The sequence below is a fragment of the Myotis brandtii genome, unplaced genomic scaffold (assembly GCF_000412655.1).
Source record: "Myotis brandtii unplaced genomic scaffold, ASM41265v1 scaffold506, whole genome shotgun sequence".
In the NCBI taxonomy this organism is placed as follows: domain Eukaryota; kingdom Metazoa; phylum Chordata; class Mammalia; order Chiroptera; family Vespertilionidae; genus Myotis; species Myotis brandtii.
The window spans coordinates 2,634,837-2,661,710 of NW_005369287.1; the positions used below are offsets into that span (position 1 = coordinate 2,634,837).

At 36.1% G+C, this 26,874-nt stretch overlaps 1 protein-coding gene across 23 annotated transcripts in view; it reads left to right on the forward strand.

Moving 5' to 3' along the window:
* Positions 1–26,874, forward strand: part of CLASP2 (cytoplasmic linker associated protein 2) — a 136,086-nt gene that overhangs the window by 55,269 nt on the left and 53,943 nt on the right. For 13 of the 23 annotated variants that reach the window (XM_014548388.1, XM_014548392.1, XM_005877095.2 and 10 more), the window contains 14 exons: positions 1,553–1,688; positions 4,188–4,258; positions 7,120–7,179; positions 8,244–8,321; positions 8,933–9,100; positions 10,552–10,607; positions 11,755–11,928; positions 16,049–16,072; positions 17,792–17,809; positions 19,987–20,088; positions 20,243–20,269; positions 23,263–23,289; positions 25,712–25,882; positions 26,546–26,653. In XM_014548388.1, coding sequence (XP_014403874.1) covers positions 1,553–1,688; positions 4,188–4,258; positions 7,120–7,179; positions 8,244–8,321; positions 8,933–9,100; positions 10,552–10,607; positions 11,755–11,928; positions 16,049–16,072; positions 17,792–17,809; positions 19,987–20,088; positions 20,243–20,269; positions 23,263–23,289; positions 25,712–25,882; positions 26,546–26,653 — 1,220 coding nt within the window. The remainder of the gene's footprint in view (positions 1–1,552; positions 1,689–4,187; positions 4,259–7,119; positions 7,180–8,243; positions 8,322–8,932; positions 9,101–10,551; positions 10,608–11,754; positions 11,929–16,048; positions 16,073–17,791; positions 17,810–19,986; positions 20,089–20,242; positions 20,270–23,262; positions 23,290–25,711; positions 25,883–26,545; positions 26,654–26,874) is intronic. The other 10 variants (XM_005877096.2, XM_014548391.1, XM_005877098.2 and 7 more) reach the window with 4 other exon arrangements.

Below are 26,874 nucleotides of genomic sequence, written 5' to 3' on the forward strand. Positions count from 1 at the left end.
TTTTTTTAAATAATAGACAGCGGCCAGAGGAGGACTATGATTCTTGAAAGAATCAAATCTTGTGAACAATATGATCAGCATAGTTATGACCTTGAAGCACTTTCTGGACCATGGGGATGGGAGGGAGAACTCAAGCAGAGCAAGGCAGTCGCACCAAGTTGAGAAGAAACAAGAGATTAGAGTTTCTGAAGGGTGAAATAGCTAAAAAAAATTTTAAACCTCACCCGAGGATATGTTCTTATTGATTTTAGAGAGAGAGGAAAGGAGAGAGAGGGAGAGAGAGAAATATTGATGTGAGAAACATCGATCAGTTGCCTCCTATATGTGCCCCCACCAGGGATCTATCCTGTAACCTAGGTATGTGCTCTCACCGGGAATTGAACCCACAACCCTTTGCTGTATAGGATAACACTCCAACCAACTGACTCACCAGGCCAGCTCAGTAGCTAAAATTTACAGTGCAGAATACTGGAGAGGAGATATACACACAAAAAGAGCTGTAGAAATCTCCATAGGGGATCCCATGAGTCTAGCTCCGTGGGCGGCAAACTGCGGCTCACAAGCCACATGCGGCTCTTTGGTCCCTTGAGTGTGGCCACGAAGTTTCAATCACACTGTACGTGTGTGCCCGCACGTGGTATTTTGTGGAAGAGCCACAAAGGGACACTCAAGGGACCGCAGTTTGCCAACTACTGGTCTAGCTGAATGCTAATCTGTGCATGTGAGAGTTGCAGCTGCCTATATACCAGTAAGAACTTCTGGAAGTTATAAAGTAAGCAACAATTTCCAGAGTTCTCTGAATCAAGAACCTGAATTTTTTGGAACTAAATGTATCCCAACCATGTATTTTAAGTAAGATATAAATATATAGACATTAACCAATAATGCAAGCGTTTTCAGAATTGTGATTGCAGCATTCTTCCTAAGTGTTTTAACTAAAATCATAAAATTAAAAGTTGGATTTGTTGTTTAACTACAAATAAGGTATCCCTAGGATTGTCCAACTAACTATTATATGATAGAGTTGTATTTTCAATCAAGAATTCTGAAATCCTACTCCAAAGATATCAGGGAATATTTGTTACTAATACAGTGGGAGGATACCATTAATAGAAATAGAGATTATCTTGAGGAGTACTGATTTGGGTAAGATTTTGAACTTGTTTACAAAAGATGTTGAATTTAAGATTCATATTGGTACATTAGTATGGAAATATCTGATGATAGAGATAGATAAAGGTCAGGGTAAACAGCTAAATTTTTTACCTGTAATGTTAATGGTTAAATTTTGAGATCAGATAGCTTCTCCAAGCGCCATTGCAGATAGATGGTAAAATGGCAAATTTCAACTTTGGACTTGATATTTAAAAGATGGGAAAGAGAAGGAAATATATAATATTTGCACTTTCCTATCTTTCTTTTGCTTTCTGTCATAAAAACTGAATAAAATAAAAATTTTAAGTTGAGTAAAAGAATATTTTAAAGTTATATGGTCCTACCTATATTTAATGTTAAACTATTTTTTAAAAAGCATTTTTGTCTTCCTTTGTAGCCATCTATCAACAGTTTTGGGAAACAAATTTGATCATGGCGCTGAGGCCATTGTACCTACACTTTTTAATCTCGTCCCCAATAGTGCAAAAGTCATGGCAACTTCTGGATGTGCAGCAATCAGGTTCATCATTCGGGTAGGTTCTTCTCTTCTCTCCCTCCTTTCCCCTTTTAAAAATGTACTTAAATAAGTTATTGGTATTTTTTTTAACTCCAATGGGAAAATTACTTTTGAATTACTTTTCTGATTATAAAAGCAATACATGGTAATTATAGTTATTCTGGAACATTTAAATAATGCAGAGTATTACAAAGTAAACATTTTTAACAACATATACACATGAGTACATGTATGCATGTGTGTGTGCACATCTAACAATGTTACAGGTAGTAACAGGCTATAGATGTAAAATAGTAAAAATGTTATAGACAGTTGTAAATGATGACAGGAAAATTTTTACTATTTCTCATCATCCATATCTTGAAGATACCCAAAAGAACAGAGATAAAAAGATAAGTCTCCCCCCACACACACACCCCCCCCTTAAATTCTACTCACTTGACAGTATCCATTTTGCTGTTCTTGAGCTTGTCATATTACTGATATACATACTGTTCCTCCATCTCACTGAAAATACAATCAGGTGGGGTTTTTGTTTGTTTATGTTATCTCCTGTTTTATATACAGACAGTCCTTAGGTTATGTTGGACTCGACGTAGGTCGTTTCATGGTTACATCGCCATCTCCCATTTATTTATAAAAAAAAAAGTTTCGTCATTTCGACATATGTAATTTTGTGCATTATGTTTTTATTATTTACCACAAGTAAAGGTCAGGAATTGTTATCTGTCTTTTAAATTTTTTTTACTGTTTCACTTCATTACTGCTGTGTATGTGCTCCATGGGAGTGACGTAGGTGCTTATGTAGGTGGGTTCCGAATTACAGCAAAAATCGCATTATGTCGCGCCGTAGGAACAGATCTCCGACGTAAACTGAGGACCTACTGTATTTTGTTTGCTTCCTAGGGGACTACTTCCTTAGATTGCTCTATTTGATTCCTCATTCTCTTTTTAATTCTAGAGAAGCTTTTTTTTTTTCAAGTTGTTAACTCTACTAATATTAATAAGTTAAAGTCTGAATTGTTCTTAGTATTTGGTTGAATGTTTTGTCATTGCGAGGGTCATTTTTTATTTTCCTTTGGCACAGCTACCCCTGAATATAGTGTCACAATAGTTAGGTGTCTCCCCATCCCTACCATGTGTTGGAGGTGGGCTAATCAGCAGTCAGGCCTTGGGGAGATTATGAGAGAGAGGAGGAGGCTGGTGGGTGAGAGATGGTTGTGTGTGTGGCTTAGGGACTGTCCTTGCACTTTAACTCCATAGTAATGTTTGAGGAATGAGTTCTGGATATTCTAAGGAGCAGGTCCATAGAGTGCTTCCATGCTGAATGTAACAGTTGAATGACATGCAGGTAAGCACTCTCTTGCACTAGTCTCTTGAACAGCTTCAAGTCTATGGGTGGTTTCTCTCTGTAGTAGCTGAAAAAAAGTTTTCTCTTTTATTTCGGTTGAGTTAATTGTGGCAGATGTGGTAGGCACATTCTACTTCAGTGAAGACTTGTAATGAAGCACTCTTGGCAGAGAGCCTTCACATGCCAGCCTCTTCAAGGATTGCCTCAATTGCAGGGAGCTGCCTTTCCCACGGTCTTGCCCCTTCTCAGTATGGCCCTCATCCATTAACTGATTGATGTGGAAGTGTAAAGGTTTGGCCATCTTGGACCAATTTGAGACTATGCTGAAGGGCCATTTTAACTCTATAGCTCCCGAATGGCCCTTAGATAAGATATCCTTGGGCCATATCATAGGTCAGTTTCTTCCTCTGCCCACTCCTGTTTCCTTTTCATACCTTCCACAGGTGTTGATCCCAAGGGCATGTCTTAATAGCCTCGTGCTAAACTCTATCTCAGACCCTGTTTCATAGGTAACCCAGCCTGTACCATTAACTCAGAAGGAAAATAGAGCTTTAAATAAAGCATCAAAAATGTATACTTTAGTTACTATTTTATTATGTCTATGTTGAACTTTTTAGCATTTGCTTCACTAAATAAGAGCATAAGAATTACTAATAGAAGTCAGAAGATTATACCTCTTGAACTTTACCTGAATTCTAGAGAGCTATAGTTCAGCCAGAATGAAAGTTCAGTTAAAGTCACCATTTCAAAGTGCATTCCCAATAGTTAGGTATGTAGATTCATACTGATTACCTACTTTGATTACAAAGCAGTTATTATCTTCTACCAGGAGGAGCCATGGTACTTCAGAAAATATAACAAATACATGCCCAGTTTCTCTTAGTGTTTCCCCCCCAGAGTCACACTGTCCTAACGGTTCTTTGCAGTTGTACAATTAGCTTGTCTTTATAATATTACAACCACACCTGTCCTTCTGAAACTATGTTATCATTACTAGTACTCTAATTTGGGAAAACTTTTTGACTGGCCTTAATTTCTTTCAAAATCAGATTTTATTATCTTTTTGTCCTGTACTAATATAAATACGTGAATGTAAGACAAATAAAAGGGGATTATGTGAAGTGCCCAGTATTTTTTCAACCTTTTCTAAAACATCTTTTTCAGCATACTCATGTACCCAGACTTATACCTTTAATAACAAGCAATTGCACATCAAAATCAGTTCCTGTGAGGAGGTAAGTTTGGAGGGGAAATATTTTTTTTAGTATGGCCTTAATATTGCATTTTGTTTTATTCTTAGTCTGGTGCAAAAATTAGTTGTTATTAATTTCTTGCCTTCTAGAAACCTTAATAAAATTGTTTATCTTATGTCATATAAGGGAAAAGGAATGAAGCAATTATTATGACTACCCACGTTTCTCAGTTTTGTCGTATTCAGCTTTGGTTTATTTGGGTCGCTGATTGCTTGGTTTTTAGAGAGTTCGGAGTCTGGAGTCAGGCCTCCGCTGGAGTCCTATAGCTGCCACTAATTGACTGTCCTGCCTTGGCAAGTACTGAATCACTTTAAACCTCAGTGTCCACGTGTTAATAGGGCTAATGATATCAGTCCCATAGGATCTGAGGATTAAATGAGATGCACATTAGTAGAATTGAACATAGTGCATAGAGTCAACAGCCATATCAGGTCAATCAGTCACCCTCTCTCTCTTCTTATGATTTCTACAAATTTTAATATCGCCATCAATAACAAAGACAGCAAAAACGAGATTTGTGCATTTGATGTTTGAGAAAATTGTAAAGAATTCTTTCTCTTTTAAGTTTGATAAGTATATTTATTTAATACTTTGAATGTTAGGAAGAAGATGGATAAGACATCCTTATTTACTGTAAGTGTTTTGGAGTTTTGGTGACACTTGTTCATTAACTCTCTCCTTGAGGGTTGGCAAATGACAGCTCGCTGGCCAAATGGTACAACCCATAAGCTAAGACTATTTGTACAACCCACAAGCTAAGACTATTTCTAATGTGTGTTTTTTCAGATTTTTTAATTGATTTTTTTAGAGAGAGATAAAGGGAGAGAGAAACATTAATGTAAGAGCAAAATATCAGTCAGCTGCCACCTGCGCGCCCCCTGGGGATCAAGTCCGCAACCCTGGGCATGTGCCCTGACAGGGAATCGAATTGGCAATCTTTCGGTACATGGCACAATGCCCAACCAACTGAGCTATACTGGCCAAGGCTATTTCTAACATTTGGGGAGGGTGAGTGAAAGGGGGAATAAAGAAGAATATGAAATAGAAATGGCATGTGGTTCCTAAAGCCTGAAGTATTTACTGTTCTGGCTCTTTACAGAAAACATTGACCGATCTCTGACTTATGTTGAGGAAAATGGTAATTGAGGGATAGGAATGTAACAGAGAAGAGGGAGTCGGGAAGTACATCATGGAACTCTTTGAGAAGGGAAAGCAATTCAATAACTGTAGGAGCAGTGAGTGGGGTATAACTTAAACAGAGATGTAAAGCTGCCACTCACTGCAGAGCTGTCAGATAGGCCACTGAGGCCAGAGCACATAAGTGGAAGGTTTCTGTAGGAAAAGTGCCTGATGGGGTGGAGGAGGAAGGGCCAGGAGTAGGTTGAAGTCAGTATAGAAGGCTTTGAATGTCATAAAGAGGAATTTTGACATTGTTCCATTCTTTGACTGTTTTTGCTGAGGAGGTAGTGTCATCGATCCTAGTCTTTATTCCAGCTATGAACAGTGATTAAGAAGGCACAAGGTTTAAATAAGTGGGAATATTAATAACTCATTGAAGAGAGGCAGGGTCTGAACTAGAGCTATATTGTTGATAATTGATTGAAGGAGATTTTATTCAATAAATAAATTCAAAGGATTTCAAGTGTAGAAAGGAGACCTGGTAATTGGGTATGCATGAGAGTGGTGATGTCAAATATTTTAGACTGTGAACTGTGGAGTCAGAATGCCAGGGGTTACAGCTCTATCACTTTGGGCAACTTAATTTAACTTCCCTATTTCTCATTTCCTGATCTGTATAATATGGGCCAAAAGAGTGGGTTTGAGAGGGTAAAATTTCATGTGTTCTTTTGTATGTAGTGTTTGAGTTGACTTTCACTGCCTGCCTATGTAAGATGTTGAATTGAACCAACATCTAGATGTGAGAAGCATAGCTGGGAGTCAGGTACAGATGATGTTGCCCAAGTTGACTATAAAGGGAAGTGGGCTGAGATCAACACAAACTAGGTGAGCACCTGTTTAAAGATAGGTGGAGAAAAAGTATTGTCATTAGATGCCAAGAAAGAAGAGAAGCTCAAGAATGAGACGGTTGAAGAAGTTGAGGACTAGAAGGCTTAGGAGAAAATGTACAGATATTTGATTAAAAATCAAATGTGTATCTTTTTAAGGAAACATTGTAAAAATAGAAAATCCATCACATCTTTCTTGATTACCATTGTATATCTTCAATTTCTAGTGCATAGTAGGTATTTGATAAGTATTTTTAAAATTAAATGAAATTCGTTAATTTTACATTTGACAAGCATTTTAAGTTAAATGTATGGGGAACTCTTAGTCTTTTTTAACTACTTACCATAGAAATAGTTGGAACCTTAAAGTAAGTACATGACAATTAAGATGACCAAAAACATGTCTTATACAGTTGTCTTTAGAAATCTGTGGGGATTGATTCCAGGATCCCCATGGATACCAAAATCTGCAGATGCTCAGGTCTCTTACATAAAATGGAATAGTATTTGCATATAACCTATATTTGCATATAGGCTACAGCAGGGTGTGCCTACTGTACTTCATCATGTGGATTCAGCATAGTGATTGGTGTGTGGCAAATTCATTCTGCTTTTGGGAACTTTCTGGGGACTCCCCCCCGCCACCCCCGCCACTCCTAATATTTTCAGTCCCTAGTTGGTTGAATCTAAGGGTATAAACCCACAGATACAGAGGGCTGCTTGTTCTTCAATTTGGGGCTCAAAGTGCAGTATTATAGAAGAAAGTGCTACTTAGTATTTAGTTATAAATTAATATAATGTTATAACATTTAGTTATAATTAACTTTTCTTTTTCAGGCGTTCATTTGAATTTTTAGATTTATTGTTACAAGAGTGGCAGACTCATTCATTGGAAAGGTATGCATCAGCCCTCCTTATCCTCCCTCCTTCCCCTCCCCAGTGTTACCAGTTCTTTAGAAGTTGATGGTACTGGTTTTGTGTTATTTCCCATTTTGCTTTAAAAGTTATTTGTATTGGTTTTCCTTTAAAGCTGTGGTGTAATGTTCCTTTGATTTGTTGTAGCTATGAATAGTATGATTTTCTTCTTTGTGAGGTGAGTGAGGGTCTCTTAAGTAGAATGAGTCATATAAGATACTCCAGGTTAAATTGGGCAAAAATTAAAAATGTATCTCTAGTCATGTGAGACAGGTTTACCAAGGTGCAATTAATCAAGTAATTAATGACTAATGAGAGAAGGAAGGCACTCCCTTTCCAAGGAAAGAGATAAAAAAAAGTTTCTCCACACCTGCTGTCAGGTGTCATAGGCAGTGCTTAATGTCGTTCTGAGATGAGCAAGAGGAAAATGTAGGTAGCTCGGTAGTCACTGGCTATTTGTATGGCTGTATTTCTTGTTGGTTTCAAGTTTGAAACTTGGGATATGCCTACATTTATGCTGAAAATGATGCTGATTTGCCATTTTTATGGAAGTCATTAAATTTGTCCACAGTCCCCTTTAAAGAAAATAGAATTTGTTGTTTAATGTAGGCATGATATAATTTGATATAATTCCAAGTTTTCTTTAAGTTCATGTGTGGCAGCTTCTATTCAGTTTTATAACTGATCATACTATTAGCAAATCATTTTCTGCATTGGTGGGTTAGTGACGAACCACACAGATCATTTTTTATTCATTAAAAATTTATAATTTGAGTACTATATATTTATACATTATTTGGATTTCATATACAAATAATTATTTTCAGGTTTATAATGTTTAACTTGTCAGAAGAAAACTGAATGTGAATGAAATGTATGAGGTGGATTATTATAAAATCTTGCAGCCTTAGATTTATTATTGTCCACTAATTAATCTTTTTACCTCCCTTTCTCCTTTGTGATTGATGTGTAACACATAGGCATTAAGTGTTATTTGTGGTGAAATATAGTTTTACACATGACACTAAAGATGTTTTATTTTATAGACATGCAGCCGTCTTGGTTGAAACTATTAAAAAGGGAATTCATGATGCTGATGCTGAGGCCAGAGTGGAAGCAAGAAAGTAAGTCTATAATGTATTTTTGTGACAGTTTAAAATACTTTAGTCTTTTCATTGAAAGGAATTATATTGGGAGAATGAAAATATTAGAATTGTCCCAGTTATTCTACTTTTGATTAGCTCTTCAGTGAAATTGAGATTGATTTTCCTCCACTAAATCTGTACTAGATGTCTCACAGTTTACTTCTTGTTGTCATGTGTATAGTCATCAGTATTTCTAGTCCATCATAATACATCTTCCCTTTTATTGTGAATAAAATAACTGTCACTTATTGAGCATGTGTTATGTACCTGATACTGTGTGGGGCAGTTGGTATTCATTCTTTTCTAACATTTGAAGTGCAAGATTGGCACCTGAAGTTTGGAGATTTGGGGTATACCCAAGCCCCAAAGCAGATTTCTTTTGATCTGCTTTTCTCAAAAGCCTAACATTTTTCCAAAACTTGTTAACTTTAGAAAGCATTCACTTGAGATACAGTGGATGTCTTAAAAACCTGCATGCTCACCTGCATTCTTGAATGTATGCATTTTATTTTTAATGTCTAATAATGTAAAGCTATTATTTTGTGCTTTTTTCCCCCCTTTTTTTAAAAATTTGCTCATTTGCTTTACAGGACATATATGGGTCTTAGAAACCACTTTCCTGGTGAAGCTGAAACATTGTATAATTCCCTTGAACCATCTTATCAGAAGAGTCTTCAAACGTACTTAAAGAGTTCTGGCAGTGTAGCATCTCTTCCACAGTCTGACAGGTCTTCATCTAGCTCACAAGAAAGTCTCAAGTAAGGTCATATAAATGATGATTACTGATTTCTTCCTCTCCCCAACTCCCCAGTGTGCCTTCAGTTGGGTGGATACTTGAATATCTGCTTGCTTTCCCTTAAAGCCTTGAGAGAACGATGATTTGAAGTAGTACTCATTTTCTTTGGTCTAATGTCTCAAGGGTTGGATTACATGCTGGTATAACTTCTCTTTGGGTAAAGAATTTAGTGATTCAGATTTTGTTTCTATATGTTCATGTCTGCAAAAAAGATTGGGAAGCACTCATTTATATACATTTTTTAAAAATATCCACAAAATAGTTTATATGGTAAGTAGTCCATTTCTGGGGCACTGCAATGGAGGAATTGTCATGGAAACTCTAAAGTCATCTTCAGAACTGTTAGGCAACACTGTGTAAACTGGTGAAAACTCCACTGCTTTCGTTCCTCATCTGCACAGCTTCAGATTTCAGCAATTCCCTCAAGGGGCAAAATTAGTATCTGACTCACTTCTCTTTAGCTCCATTCTCGTCATTGTGTTGGCTGCTACAACCCTACTGCTTGGCAGCCGTAACCCTATTTTCTGGCTCTCTAGCCCTATGAGATTGCTAACATCTCAGATGCCTTCTGCACTCCCTAGTGGTGCCACAGGTACCTGCAGATTTCCCAGGAACTACAGCTCACAGGATGTGAGCTTACCTCTCTAATTTCTGTCTCTTTGGAGACAGCTCTCTGATGCAGGATTAGGACCAGAGTGAGGCAGATGAGGCACCTGGTGTTTTGCTTTTCTCTTTCCCCACCTTTAAAATTTATATACTTTTTAGATCGTCCTTACATATTTAGATATATGCTTATCTATGGGCTATACAATACCATTGCATAAAGATAATTAATCAAGAGTTATTGAGAGATGTGGATTCTTCGATTATTGGAGCTGCTTTGCTTTCTGATTGTGCATGTTATCCTCAGTGGTAGTTCTTAGCCTTTGTTCTTGCCCCACCCAGTCGCTCAGGAGCACTGCTATAGGTGGTGTGATACCTACGTGGTAACTGCACAGATTGCGAATAGCCACAACCATTATGACTTAGGTAAGAAAGATTTTAGTTCCTCTGAATTCCCTCTGTGCTAGGAATAACACCACCTCTAAGTAAAGTATCTCAGAATACAAGTGTTGTAGAGTAATTGAGTCCTCGGTGGTGAGCATTGTCATGTGTGCAAGAACCAGAGTGAACAGCAGCAAACTGGGCTCTGTCTTTGTAGTTTACAGTCTTTATTCATTTTTACTGATTTGATCATTGCTTCACAGCTACTAAGATGCGATTGGTATGTAACAACTGTTGTATCGTGATTTGTAAAAGGGAAATTAAACGTACTTCTAACTCTTTAGAAAACTCAGTGGTATTTTACCAGTTTTTATCAGAGGAAAGATAAATTACATCTTCTTACCTAAAGTATTTCCTTTTATCTTGCAGTCGCCCCTTTTCTTCCAAATGGTCTACAGCAAACCCATCAACTGTGGCTGGAAGAGGTAAATTGCCTTTTTAAGTAAGAGTCATAACATATTTTATTTAATAAAGGACCAGAGTGAGACTATTCTGTAAATAAAGTAAAAGTTACTGTATAAAATGCTATTTCTCACTGTGGGTCACATTAAAACAGTTTAAAAACTATTGCTTTAAATGGTTTAGCTTTTAAGAACTATTTTGATGTGCTTTTAAAGTGTAGCTTTTAAATTCTTCTAAACATTTAAACTCTTGATCTGACCTACAGTGAGAAAATAATTTTATATAGTGACCTAATACCACACATATACACTGTAGCTATATTTGTATACCATATACATATACTACATATATATACAGTATAGTGTATACAATTATGTGCATACAGTATCCATACACTATGTGTGTATTGCATACATGTAATACATATATAGTACTATCTGAAGCTTCACAAAGTACTACTTACCCTTAGTTATGATGGATGTACTCTGTTTCCTATTGTTTCATTTCTTTAAAATGCTTGTCATGGCCTACTCAGTTCACTTCACAGCCTATTAATGAGTCACCGTTCACTGTAAAACTTTTCCTTTTTTTTTTTTTAAGTATATTTTTATTGATTTCAGAGGGAGGAAGGGAGGAGAGAGAGAAACAACAATGATAAGAGAGAATAATTGATTGGCTGCCTCCTGCACACCCCCAAGATGGAGCCTGCAACCCAGGCATGTGTCCTGGACCAGGAATTGAACCATGACTCTCTGGTTCATGGGTCGACGCTCAACCACTGAGCCATGCCAGCTGTGCTGTAAAACTTTTCATTTTTAAAACTGAAAAACTAAAGATCAGAAATTTAATAACCTATTTGCATTGCCTAAGTGTGGCAGAACCCGCATTATTTTCTGAATGACCCCACTCCTGGACTAGTCTTTGTATTTTTCTGATAGTGGAAAACCAGTGCTGCCATCTATTTAGTTGTATAGAGCTTCATTTTCATGGGGCAGTCATAAGAATCACCTCTTTATCTGCGAAACAGTCCTATGAATTTTACAAAGTATAGTTCTTTTTCCCATTTTATGGAAGAGGAAAATGAGGCGTTATGGTTTCAAGTTTATATAAGTTTTACACTGTTTGCAGTGATTTATACAATATAGATTACCTTTGCTTTGTTTTCCATAGTAGCAGCAGGCAGCAGCAAAGCCGGTTCCCTTCCAGGAAGCCTGCAGCGTTCGAGAAGTGACATCGATGTGAATGCTGCTGCTGGTGCCAAGGCACATCATGCTGCTGGGCAGGCTATGCGGAGTGGGCGCTTGGGTGCAGGTGCCCTGAATCCAGGTTCCTATGCATCACTAGGTAAGACAGCTGATTGTGGGCAATTATACTGAGTTTTCTCCCTGTCTCAGTGGAGTCAGAATGGTGGTAATATTATAATTATTTCTATTTTATTCTTGCCCATCAAGGATAGTCCATATGTTTTAATATGATTCTGTACTTGGGACATGGTTTTGAGGTATGTAAGCTGTCACGTTTCCACTTTTCCCTCTTGTCGTCTTCCTAATCATCTTGATCAAAGGAAAAGTTCTTGATTCCATGATTTGCCTATAGCATTTTCATAGTTCCGCACTACTGCCACATCCATCCACCGGTTACTAAGGCAGACTAGAAATGACACTGGCTTTGTATTCAGCTTCTCTGTTCTCTTTCTTCCACTTTTGTTCCCTCACCAAGAAAATAAAGTCTTTTGAGGGCCTGGGAAAACTGAAAGAATTAATCATAATCAAAGCTTAAACTATCGATGCCCACATTCTCCACCAAAAAAAAAAGCTTAAACTTACGTTTCCTAAGGCTACTCAGAGTTTTCTTTTTATGTCCATCAACTTTAAAGTTGGAGGTTGTTTATCCACATTGTTTATCTCTGCCTTGTGCTTCATTTTTCTTTCTCATAGGTAGTACTGGTGGAACACCAGGCAGACAGATCATTGGAACACAGTAGGAAGTGGAGAGTTTAGTATGAATGTAGTACGTGATAAAGCTAACAGCTACATTCAGTAAGGAAAAGATAAATTATTCAGCAAATGGTGTCTAGACACATGGCTAAACCATTGCTACAAAATTAAGTTAGAACCTTGTTTTACACCATGTAAAAATGTATTCCAGATGACTATAATGTTGAACAAAAACATAGAGCAACTTGATAAAAGTTATTCATCTAATCTCAGGTGGGAGAAGGAATTGCTAAACATAAAGGCCAAAAAACCCATGAGGGAAGAGTTCCTCAGACTTAAATCATGTGAAAACATAAAGTCAAATGGCTGAAAACAAATGGTTAGGGAAAAAGTTGCCCTAACCGGTTTGGCTCAGGGGATAGAGCGTCGGCCTGCGGACGCAAGGGTCCCAGGTTCGATTCCGGTCAAGGGCATGTACCTTGGTTGTGGGCACATACCCAGTAGGGAGTGTGCAGGAGGCAGCTGATCGATGTTTCTCTCTCATTGATGTTTCTAACTCTCTATCCCTCTCCCTTCCTCTCTGTGAAAAGTCAATAAAATATATATTTTTTAAAAAGTTTTTGCCACATACTTACCTATGAGAAACACCTGAACTTATTTTTATAGAAAAAACATTCTACATATATCAAGAAAATCATGTATCAAAATTGGCCTCCAAAACACCAAAACAAATGTTGAACCTCAGTTGTAATCAAACAAATGCAAATTGAAAGACCTGTAAATATAACAAGAAAGTTAAGATTGGTGCCTTCCTCCCTGGCTGGGTAGGTCAGTTGGTTGGATTGTCATCCTGATACCCCAGATTTGGTGGTTCCACAGAAACTGAAAGTAAATTAGTGTTGCCATGGGCTGGGAGTCAGGGCTGTAGGGAGTGACTCCTAATGGGTCTGAGTTGTTCTTGGAGTGATGAAACTGTTCTGGAATTAGGTAGTAATGGGGGTTGTACAACCTTGTGAGTATATTAAAAAACACTGACTTGTATACTATGAAAGTGTGAATTTTATAGTACATGAATTACATTTTAATCTTTTAAGTGGGAATAAACTGGAAAACAAATAAAAATAAAACTTATTCATCCTAACTCTTCAAAATAAAATACATTTAATATCTAGTCATTGTAATACCACAAAAATATTATATTTGAAATGTTTTAATGTTAAATAGAAAGCTAATTTGTAACATTTTTTTCATAAGAAAGCCTAGAATAATGCCATGAGAATTGACTTAATTTGTTTCTTTTGGTTCTTTAAAGTTTGAATTGCATGTTTGCTTCATTAAAGAAGGGAAAGGTATCCTGTCCTCTATTCTCTTTTCTTCATCTGACCCAGGTTCATGGGGACAATGAGCTCGTTTCCTGTGGCTCTTGGTTTTTTCTTCCACTAAAGTACCAAATCCTTTGGAAACTAGGAATATTAGGAGTGTTTTGGAGTTTACCCTTTAAAACTTGATCCTGAAGAGGAAAGCTTGGTGCCATGGGAGACAATAATTTATGTTAAGGAAGCCTTGATATATGTATGCATATTTATGAATATTTGTTCTCAACAACTGGGTTTATGGAATTGCTAAAATGGAAAAGAAAATAAGTGGTTTTGTTGGTGTCATGTGGACAGGAGTCAGATTTCAGTTAATTGTGGAAGAAGTTGGAAGAAGAATCTAAATTTTTGCTGTGCTTGATTAGCACTGAAAGAACATTGTGGGGAATTTTTGTAGTTAAAGGTAATTAGCTTTTAAAAAAAAAAGAAAGAAAGAAAAAATGGCCCTGGCCAGTGTTGCTAAGTGTTTAGAGCATCTGCCCGAGCACAGCAGGATTTTGGGTGTGATTCCCAGTCAAGGGCACATACCTGGATTGCAGGTTTGATCCCCATCCTCGGTAGGGGTGCCTGTGGGAGGCAACCAATCCATATTTCTCTCTTTTTCTCTCTCTCTCTCTCTCCCCCTCCCTCCCTCCCTCCATTTCCTCCCTCCCTCTCTCTCTACCTCTTTCCCTCCCTCCCTTCCATTCTCTCTAAAAATCACTGGAAAAAATAACAAAATAAAATAAAAAAGGTTAATGAACTTTTTGTTTATTAAAATCAGAGGAGTTAAATATATTTGTATCCTAAGATGGTAGAGTCAGTAGAGAGACGAAGTTAACAATGCAAGGATGAGAGGAAATAGTTTATGACCAAAATTTCATGAAAGGCCTGAGGAATGGGAGTATAGAGCATAGCTGGGAAGTTCACCTTGGATGTGGAAGGGCCACCAGTTTCGCTGATGTAGAAGGGAAGGAAATGAAGGTAGTAGATTCAGATGTATTTGGGTGTTGGGAGTGGACATTAACAAAAGTGTCATCCAGGAGGTGGTTGTGTTGACGCCTGGGAGTCAGAGTCAGGATCATGTGCTAATAAAAAGCAGGGTGTCCGAGAAGTGGCTTGAGTTTTGGAATAGCCATTGAGGGGGCACAAGTAGTGGGCATTCTGGACTCCCTACAGCCACCTGTATTTGGGCACTTGATAGAAGGATTCACAGGACTCAGAGGCAGTTGTATTCATGGCTGGGGTTTATTACAGTGAAAGGACATGTAGCAGGATCAGCAAGGAAAAAGACCCATCGGGTAACCTTTCAAAGTTCTCCCTCCCAGAGGTGAAGATGAGGGGCTGCACATAAGTGTTCCTTCCTCCAGCAGTAAAAAGCAGGAACATATTCCCAGTGTTTCTGCCCAGGGAAGCTGGCTTAAGACCTAGTATTCCTCCCTCCACCCCTCATCTTGCACACAGAATAACCTTTCATTGTTATAGGGCGCATCCAGAACAAAGTTCCCAAAGGCCTGCCCCATAAGATCCTTAAGATCAACTCAAACTTGATACGTTAATACTTTCCTGCACAGACACAAAGCCTGATTATTATCCCAGTTTTTATAGTGCCAGTCTGTATGATTTCATGGTTTTGTGATTTTCTCTGTTGGGCACCTCAAGTAGTGGAGTAAAAACATGAAGTAGTTTTATCCAGACTTAAGGTTTTATAGGGCCTGAGAGTTCTAAGAAAGGATGGGGTGGGGGGGAGCAACAGGCACTAGATAAGATAATGATGAGAGAGCTTAAGAGTAAGATTTTTGGTTTCCTGTAGGCTACAGAGGAAAAGAATAAGCAAGGCAAGGTGGGACTCTGATTAGGAGAAACTCAACAGACAAGAGCAGAGGGTTTGCCTGATGATGGCAAGGGTCCAAGATTAGGACATGGGCTTCACTCACTTCTCTCTCTAGGCTAGTAAAAATCAGACTCATAGGTTTTTGTTGTTGTTGTTGTTATTGTCTCTAGCTATGTAGGAACCTCATCTTATTTAATGTTTTAGTTGAAAACAAGCTTCACATATATATGTCTATGCTATGAATTCTGTCTTCTTAAAAATAATGTTTTCTGGGTCTTATATATTCATTTTTTCTAATATACTAAGTTTTCCTCTGTTCTTTACTTGCTTTTTCATCATAGAGGATACTTCTGACAAGATGGATGGTAAGAACTCCCTGATTCTATTACTAAAGATTTTTATGGTTCTTAGATTCTATTTAATATCTTTATTTTCTTCATTTCTGAAAATAGACTGCTTATTTAGCAGCAATCTTAATGTGAAAATGCCTACACGATGTTGTGGTTTTATTTTAGGTTAGGCATATCCATTTTTGGGTTTCCCAGTCTACCCAAATACTAGATTACTGTTTGTTGTAAGTTAAATCGGTTATCTTAAATGTTTTTACTTGAGCTCTTAGTAATAATCTTGATTTCTTACGTTTTTCTCTGATATATCAGACTTAGAAGAATAGAAAGGAATCTCATAAGTTATTTGATTCAATTCTTTCGTTTACTAACTCTGATACAGAGAAACAAATGACATGTTTTTCAGATTCAGTTGCTTATTTATGAATATAAAATGCAAGTTACAGATGCTATCTTTTCAAGAGTGACTTTTAAACTAACATTTAATCAAAACTTGACTTTAAGCTTTGCCTTTAAATCATTATTCAAATGATTTTTTGTTACTTGGTAACAAAAAGTATAGTATTTTTTTTTTATCTGGGAGGTATTTTTTTGTCTATTAATAGGCAGTATTTTGTCCACACTTTCCCTTCACTACATTAGGTACCTTCATGTTACCAAGGAATTTGAGTTTTATGAAAGAGGTTGTAAGAAGATATTGAATCTCTAAGTCACAGTATGAGATCTAGGAAAAATGGAGAACTTTATTTTTTTGTCAATTTTTACATAATCTCTGAAATTGATATATCTTTCATTCTGAAGAAATGGAACATTTAATCATGTATTGGGCACATGAGTGTTACTTATATTAGTCTCTATGCTTCTCTAATGTTTAATATATTTCATAAATTTTTAAAAAATTTTGAATGAAATGAAAGTCCATCAAACCCTTTATATGACTTCTATCACTGAGATATTATGGATCCTTTAAAAACAAATCATTCTTACTTTTCAGATAAAATATTTTCCTGTTTGGGTCAGAAACAGCCTATTTGACAGAACACTTGTTATGTGATGTGTTACTCTCACTGATGCTCAATCCTATATTTTAAAAAATATCTATATACACACAGACATCTGTTACTGCCCTTTAGTAGTAGTGAGCTATGATATTTGTGTTTGGTCATTTTTGCTCATTTTCATTGACATCTTAGGGAGCAAACATAAATGTTGAGTAAATAGCTGATGAATTGATAGGCCTTTATAATGCTTTGGTGACAATACTGGGTTAGTGAGGCCTAGGTCGTGGATTTGGTTCCTATGTTTGCCAGTTAGCTTTTCTAGTTCTCTTGTGGACTAACTTTGAAAATGCACCGAAAATATTCTTACTCTGGAAAGATCTATGAAAATCTTCATTTCAAAGGGAAATAATGACAGTTGCATCTTTCTTGAGTGATTAATTTTCCTGATTTTCTTCATCATTTCAAATTTTGAGTATGAAATACAGCAGGAAAAAAGTTTACGTTATGGAATTTTGTCATTTTCAATTGCCTAGTTTTAACCTTTTTGTGCTGTGAGTCATTAGGTTACCTCAATTTTTGTTCTTTGTCAAAATGAACCTTAACTGAAGACTATTAGAGGAGGAGGTTTTGTTTTTATCCTTTCATTTTAGTTTTGGGTGGGAGTCACAAAGTAGGTCTTAACAATTAGCATTGGCAGAATTTGTTGAAATGTTATTGTTTTATTTCTCTTATTTAGGAACAGCATCCGAAGATGGTAAGAATTATGCATTTTGCTAGTAACACACATACCTCTATATTAATATTTTCATCAATAGGAATTAAATATTAAAAACTAAAATAGGCTAATTTCTTTGCAAATCTATATTATTTGCCAGCTGTGGTAGCTTCTACATTTTATGCTTGGTTGTGTTAGTTATGTATGTGGATTTTTTTTTTTAATTCTTCATTCCGGAGTTTTGCTTTGTATCTTCGATCATCTCATGCTGGAAAAACATAATTGCTTAACATGTTTAATAATATCTAGTATAAAGTTAGCACACAGTTCCATTTGTTTCCATAGTGACAGTAATGCTTTTCTTTTGTTTTTGTGTTTATGTTCTTTTAATGTATGCCAACTCACTTATACTTTGGGGAAGCATGTGCCATTGCTTTATCGGAGTTTAAATATCATCAGCTTTTAAATGTATCTTTGTTTTTTAATTAGTTACTGGGGAATTACATATGTGATTTGAATTTGAGAGTACAAAAAACTTGCTAGATATAATATTTTATTTTACTGAGCCAGCTTACTTAAAAATTAATATTTATTGCTTTTTGATTTGAAGAGAAGGAAAAATTCAATTTTTATATTTATTCTACATAAAGTCTGTCTTATTAAATCGCTGATTGGATACACATTTTCTTTTTCCTAAGTTTGACATGGATATGACACTTTCTTGTGATACAAAACCAAATAGATTTAACTTGTTCTTTTTCTCATATTTACTCAGATATATTTGAAATCTTTTCATATTTTATGTTTTAAGTTGGAATTCTTTATAAAAATGGTTTCTGGCACTGTGTCATTGTAATTTAGAATGTAGTACCAATACTTAACTTATCCTAATTTTTTCGTTATATTGGATAAATTCTCTATTTCAAAAATAATAATTTTATCTTTCTGTTTTATTTCTTAGTCAGGAGAACATTGTATCCAACTCTAAACAGACTCTAAAAGGGTGAAAGGCCTAAACTATGGGCTTTTTTATGGAACCTTAAAGAAGTTGATAGAGTGCAGGACTCTACCAACTATACTTCTGGTTTTGCTTTTGTTTTATTCCCAATTCTTACTCTCTTATCTTAATTTTGTAATTTCTCCTTACTATTCCGGTTATTTTTCGTGACTGATATAGTCCTATCAGGCTAGGCAGTATATTGTGATTGCCCTACAAATTGTACCTTTTAATAAAAAAGATTCTGAGCCCTTCTTTGTGATTGTTTGGTATTGGTTCTGCTTTGATAGTGGTTGAAACTATATCTTAAGAAGACCCAAGTACCTGCTTTAATAAGCATCATCTCTTTTGGTTTAAGAGCTCCAGAGATAGATATTTGTGGCCTGGTTTTGTGGAGGGGATGAGTCTCATAGAGGAGAATGGAGTACAACTGAGAGGTAGAGAAGGAAATGTGTTGAGAAAGTTGCCAACTTTTGTGTGATAGTTACTTCTCAAATCATTTTATAAATGAAACTAGAGGCCTGATGCACGAAATTCGTGCAAGGGGCTTGGCCCTCCCAGCCTCCACTGCTTTGGCCCTCGCAGCCCCGGCTTCATCCAGAAGGTCGTCCAGAAGGTCATTCGGCTGTCTGGTCTAATTAGCATATTACACTTTTATAGATTGGTTGCTTGGGGGAAGACAATGGTAAACACATCCATATCCCTCTGTAGTAATCTGATGTTTAGCACAGGATAACAGGATTAAATATTTTACCTAGTAAGATGTTCTTGCAAATCCCTTTAGAAGAAGTATATTTTCAGTTAAATGAATTGTTTGGGTTGTTGTTCCTTTATTTAATATACTCTAGATTTGAGAATAAATGTCACAGATACTGAAATTTTAGAGTTGGAATTACCAGTTAAGAAACAAATAGAATGTCTATGGTAACTTTCTTAGTTATAATTCTACTGGACTAATCAAACTAAGAATAGAAATCTTTTAGTTTGATTTTACTCTTATCCTTGATGGAAATTTAGCTTATGGTGGAACATATAAAAAACAGTATGTATTTTTAAAATTTTAAGAGAAGTATAACCTATAAGTGATGACTCTATTATTACAGAATTTAAGAATACTTGGAAACCACACTCAATTAGAAAATTTTAGTGAGATCCCCCCCCTCGTTACTAAATATTATACAAACCTGCCTTTATTTATGTAAAAAATTTTATTTCTTAGGTCGGGTGAGAGCGAAGCTTTCAGCACCACTTGCTGGCATAGGAAATGCTAAGACAGATTCTAGAGGAAGAAGTCGAACAAAAATGGTGTCTCAGTCACAGCGTACGTATTGCCTATCAGTTTTCCTATATTTGTTAATATGTTATGATAAGTGTGTCGCTTATATATTACTGTATTAGGAGATTGACCAGTGGATAAAGACAAAGCTAATTTTAAAAAGACAAGCCACATACTGAGTTCTTGTTCTATACTTTAGGTTCATCATCACCTGACAAAAATGAAGGTATTTTTTTTTTTTCAATGTTTTGGGTCAGTTGTTGTGCATGTTTTGGAATTTTTTTGAGTGGGTGTTGTCTTGTCTTTGGTGTGTTATTAGGGCTGCATCATTAATATCTGCCACTTAGGAAGAAAAACTTCATCTGCTGTATAAACTTTTGCATGCAGATATTTTAAGTAGCACAGATCTCTTAGTATTAAAGTTTTGACAGTTTACTCAGAAACTTGCAAATGTGGAAAATTGTGCTTTTTAGAGGCAAAATAATTGCCATGTATTAACATCTAATCTGGTTGCATCTAGCTAATGCTATTCAAGGACAGATACATGGTATCTTCATATTTGCCCCAAAATCTATTAGAATATAGTTAGCATTTTTGGCAGCTATAAACTGATTCATAGTGAGGAAACAAATTAAAATGACCAGTTCTGTTATATTTCTTATTAAATTTAATATTTATATTTTTGCTATTTTATTGGAAGCTGAGCTTCTCTATAAGGCCAGTTGTTAAAAAGCACAATTTTGAGGCCTAGGTAAAATGAATGATCCATTTCTACATGTTCCAGAACAGTAACACATAAACTTATGGCATTATTAACTTAAAGCAGCTTGTTCCCATTCCTTCTTTATCAAAAGATTTTCATTAGCACTTATTTCTAGAAATTTTTTTCTAGGAAAGTCATTCTGGGGTATACATACAGGCTATTTTGGAAAGGAATAGATTTAACTATCTTCCATGTTGCTTAGGTGATTTATCAAGATAAAGAAGCCCTATTTTGTCTCCTTTTTAACTTGATTCCTGAATCTTGGAATCAAAGAAAAGATAGCTGGGCTTGGAGAAGGCCAGGGCGGTGAATATATAATTCTACCTAGCAGATTCTCTCTCCTCCTCTTTCCAAAGCCAAAAAATCCAGGCAGAGTAACGGTGGGAGCACTCAACAAGAGTCCTAAAAATAAGCAGACATGTTCAGTAAAATTACAAATTTTACAAATAGAAAAAATGGCAAATGCCTTCTGGGTAAGAGCTCTTCTAACCAATTAGGAATGAATAATATCACAGTCTTCCCTGACCTTGTGTGTTTTGGGAATAATTTTTTAAAGTAACTTAATCTTTAGCAGTGTGTCACAGTAGTTTAGAGCCTTGATACTCCAAATGTCTGCCCAGACCAGCATCAGCATCACCAGGAACTTGTTAGGAATGCACAATCTCATGCCATATTCAATTCAGTCTATAATAAGATCACCAAATAATTTGTATTACAAAAAAGTTTGAGAATTATTTATTTAAATCACAGAGCCCTAGCTGATTTGGCTCAGTGGATAGAGCATCGGCCTGCAGACTGAAAGGTCCCGGGTTTGATTCCAGTCAAGGGCACATGCCTGGGTTGCGAGCTTGATCCCCAGTAGGAGGGAGTGCAGGAGGCAGCCAGTCAATGATTCTCTCTCATCATTGATGTTTCTATCTCTCTCTCCCTCTTCCTTCCTTTCTGAAATCAATAAATATATATTGGGGTAAAAATCACAGACTCTAGTGCCATACTGCCCAGATTTGAATCATGGCCCCTCTGGATTTTTTTAAGTTGTATTTTCGTATACTCATCTGTAAAATAAAGAGGATGTTCTCATAGGATTGTTGTGAGGATTAAATGATATGTAGTACATTTAATACACTTAAGACAGTGCCTGGGCCCAGAGTAGGTACTATATTTTTTAGCTAATAAAATTTGTTATTCATAATCTAATGTCAACTTAATTTTATACTCCTGTTGGGTACTTCTATACTGTGTTATTCTGTGGCCTTCAGGAAACAAAGAAATAAATAATGATGAAGTTTGAAAATGTGAAGTTTAAAGACTGAACTCACAATAGAGATTCAAAGTGCTTTGTATATGGATTTTTAATACATTACTTAAGGACCTCACTTTTAGGTGTATTTTAACTACTTCAGTAGAATGTAGCATAATTTTTTTATATTGATTTTTTTTAACTTCAAAACCCTAATCCACAATACTTCAAAATCTTTCCTAAAGAGTGAGAACGTAATGATAGGCTTTTAGACCTAAGTAGGATTTTAAAACTACAAGACATTTTTACTATACTTAAGTTTAAATCATGTTGGAGAAGTTTTTGCTTGCTTATTTATTTGAATGACTAAATGTTCCATTCCAAATCCTCTTGAAAAAAGATATTGTGGCCCAATAGAATTTGATGCAAGTTTCCTTATAATATGTTTACAGAATTATTGCTGTGATACCCATCTCACTTTGTTGTAGAATAATTCATTAGAGTTTGCATGGTATTTCCATATTTTTATGTTGTCATTTAAAAAACAACAACTCTTGGATCAAAGCAGGTGTGTTCTGATGGTTAACCAAAATAAATAAAAGCAGACCAAGTTGGAGACTTCCAGATTTATATTTATGTAAGGATTGTGTCTTTTTGTTTTTGTTGTTGGTAGTGACTGGTTGTGTACAAATGATTGTACAGCCTGTCAGAAACTTTGTCTCCCTGCCCCAACCCACACTCTGCCATTTGTTTTATTCTGTGTGTCTTAAGAAAGATAAATTGTGTAGCTTTTTCTTGTAATTTTTCTTCAGCTATAAGATGTTGTAGTTCTTCTTTGCCTATAGTTTAAAATTAAATGTTTAAGTAATAAAAACTTAAACATTTAATTATTTAGATTTTAGGCCATCAGAAGAAAAGCTGAAGAATTTACATTTATTTTTGCAACTTCATTTCATCTGCTTTGTACATGAGTGTCTTATTTCAGCTTACCAGCTGCAAAAACTACTAAATGTACCTGCTTTTGTTACAGACATCTATGGTTTTGGGATATTGGGGTTGTTTTGTTTTTTTGTTTTGTTTTTTTGCTTTAGGGTTTTTTATTTTTTAAGAACTGACTAAAGCTTTCTTATTTCCATCTGCCATCCGCTTTAAATCTGCTCTTCCCCTCAACATGGATTATAACCCTTACCCTAATTCTGCCTTTACACTTGTTCAGGATCACAATCTGCTAATACCATTGGTGGTAAGAATCTGTAGACTCTATGTGTCCATCTATTGTTTGATCACCTACTTTCATTATCAAGAATGGGTTCTATTCAGCAGAAATTTGTAACATAATAGCCCAACACTTTGGAGCTATATTGCCCATTATGATTTTTCCTTGGCCTGTCTTTTATTACCAAAACCCTGGATTTTAAAAATTATCCAGGTTGACCCCACAGGTATAAACATTGAGAAGCAAAGGAGATTTAGTATTGCTTTGAAAATATCTCATAACAATGTAAAATGGTAGTTTGAATACGTTAGGCAGCACAAGAGAAATTAGGCATCCATTTTTAAGTTTTACAAATTAGAGTATTTTCTAGTAGTTTGATATTTCCTAGGTACATCATGCCCCTTTTAATCACTCTGTGGTTTTCTTAGAAATAATTAGCCTTGGTAGTTCTTGCTGGGGAAAGAGCCTTGATATTTTCTTCTAAGTATAAATAATTCCAAATGAGTCATAGGCACTGCAGTTATCACTGTTGTATTATTTGGATAAATTCAATATATCTGGAATAGGTGAAGTGGTTACTCTCCTTCTATACTGTATGTTTGCTGTCTGCTGAATAGACCCACACTTCAAGGAATTCTCTAGTCTCCTACAAATACCTCTACCTCTAAACTTATATTAGTTTTAACTGAATACCATATTGTACATGTTCAGTTCATTATTTCCACTTTTTATATTGTTGCAAGTGTTCCCATAAAATATTCCATCAGCTTATGTTGCATTGTGAGTTTGTGGCATGTTGGGTGTTTGGATGTTTTGGTGTGTATGTTTAGTTTAGACACTGCATGGAGAAATAGGTGCCTTGTGAGTATCCCGAAGGTTATAACTTAAAGAAATCTGATTTAAAGATTCTTCACCCGAAACATCACGAAATAATTCATATGAGCCATCATTTTAAAGTAGACTTGAATAATTTCCCTACAATAGTTTAGAATTTCTTCTACTCAAATAGTTAAGTCATTAATTTCATTAGAAACACTACTTTGTTTTACAGTATTGCTATAATCAGTGGAAGTTATATTTCATATGGTATGCTGGTAAAGTTTAGAAATTAAGCATATGTTTATATTGTATTCAGTAAGACGAAGCCAAGAAAACTATAGCAAGGGTCACAGATCAGCAGCCCGTGGACCACATCCCGCCTGTCTCCATTCATGTATTATTTGGTGTACTACACAACATGATAAAAACCAGGAAATTTTAAAGCTTTAATTTTTAAATTCCCAAACCTGGCCAGTATCACCTCAAGACAGCTGGCTGGCACTAAAAAATCACCACTCCCTGCCTTACACTCAGCACTGTGCCCTCACTGACATCCTGCTTATCTCATTGGCATTTGAGTCTTTAATCTCTGCTCCTTGGAAATGAAGTGTGATTGGGTAAAATTGCACAAGGTGACTGCCCTGTTGGTTAGGAGAAGTAATGCCAACAAAGGGGAAATGTTGCTTTCATGAAAATTTGTGTGCAGGTTTAACTTTTTATGGGTTTAACTTTTCTATGTTACTACCTATCATTCAGAATCTAGAGTCACATTCTATCTTGCAGTTATCTAGTCAATGCAGATATAAAATGTTTTCACAAGGAGCTCATCCCCTGAAAAGTTAACCCAGGCAATTCTAGTTTTAAAACATGTTTAAGTTTTTTTTAAACCCTTGCCTTAATCTCTGAGATTTTATTTACCTCCTTCTCTATTTCCCCGACCACATATCCTGTTCCTTTCAAGACTGAATATCACCAGGTTGGAAAGGGTCTGACTTCTTTGACATTTGCCTTTTAGCCCTATTCTACCCTCAGTACTTCTACATTTGATTGTGGCCACGCAAGATCCCTTTGCTATTTAAAGGCAAATAGCAAGTTTCTTTTCAGTTGGCCAATTTTGTAAACATTTAAAATTTAATTTTGTAAAAATTTTAAAAATAACTTTGTTATACCCATTCAGAGGCATTCTCAGCAGGACAACTTAACATGAAGCAAGTTTTTACTATATTTTCAACAAAAACAATAGCAGTGACAGATTATTAATTTTTTCCCTTTCAATATATGGCTTTAGCCATATGAAATGTATTGCCTGAAAGTTATTTATTTGGAAATTTTTTATACTATTTGTGTTCTGAAAATCATAATAGTGTTGTCCTTATCAAACATAGATGGTATCTTGTACCCCCCAAATTTAAAGTATATATTTCACATGATTTACCATTCAGTTTAAGTATTTGTAGTCTATGTTTTTTCCCATAGGTTATGGTTATATATAAATCTTTTTCATTCCATTTCCTTTGTACTTAGTTACAATACTAGCACAGTGTTCTCAGATGTATTTCTTAAATTTTTATCCTTTCCACAAGTTCTCTTGGAATTCACATCTTCACATTTGTGTGTGTGTTTGGTTCAGCTGGCAGCCGGTCTGGATCTCCAGGAAGAGTTCTGACCACAACAGCCCTCTCCACTGTGAGCTCTGGTGTTCAAAGAGTCCTGGTCAATTCAGCCTCCGCACAGAAGAGAAGCAAGATACCACGGAGCCAGGGCTGTAGCAGGGAGGCTAGTCCATCTAGGCTCTCAGTGGGTAAGATTTTCTACGTGAGACTTGGGACTTTTTATTTCTTCTGTGTTTCAGGTTTTGGTAGCATTGAAGACTGATTAGGCACTTTTAAGTTAGAGGAAAACAACTTAAAATCCAAGGCAAAATGAAATATAGGTTATAAATTGAATTAGTTTATCTTAAAAGTATCATTTATGTAAATTACTAAACTATTATTTTACCCTTCTAATCTAAAACAAGTTAGAGGACTGTATTCAAGAAATTTAACCAGCCCTGACCGGTGTGGCTCAGTGGATAGAGCGTCAGCCTGCGGACTCAAGGGGCCCGGGTTCGATTCCAGTCAAGGGCATGTACCTTGGTTGCGGGCACATCCCCAGTAGGGAGTGTGCAGGAGGCAGCTGATCGATGTTTCTCTCTCATCGATGTTTCCTTCTCCCGCTCCCTCTCCCTCTCCCTTCCTCTCTGTAAAAAAACCAATAAAATATATATATTTTTAAAAAAAAGAAAAGAAATTTAACCAAATTTCTGGTAATGCTTCATTTCTAGGAAGAGTTAACTTCTTCCCAACCTTAGAAAAACTTAAGTTATTGATCAGTTTTCAAGAAAGAAAAATAAAACCAAAATATCCAAAATACAAATTCTGTCTTCCGTTTTCTCCTTTTTGAATGCTGCTGATGCTCTGGCCAGCCCGAAGCAGTCGTATTCCTCGACCAAGTGTGAGTCAAGGGTGCAGCCGAGAGGCCAGTCGGGAGAGCAGCCGGGACACAAGTCCTGTCCGCTCTTTCCAGCCCCTCGGTAAGTATTTGGGCAGGTGTGAAGTGCACTGCTTTCCCCTTGTTGCTATCACCATGAGATAACCGCAGCGTAAGCTGGGTTTAGCTTTCTGTATCGACTGTATCTTCACCTCTATCTCTTTTCTCCTTTTTTGAGGAAAGAATCAGGAGGAAATTTTATATTTGGGACATTCCTTTGACGTTTGTTTACCTTAAATGAGCAAGTTAGACATTGTATAAACA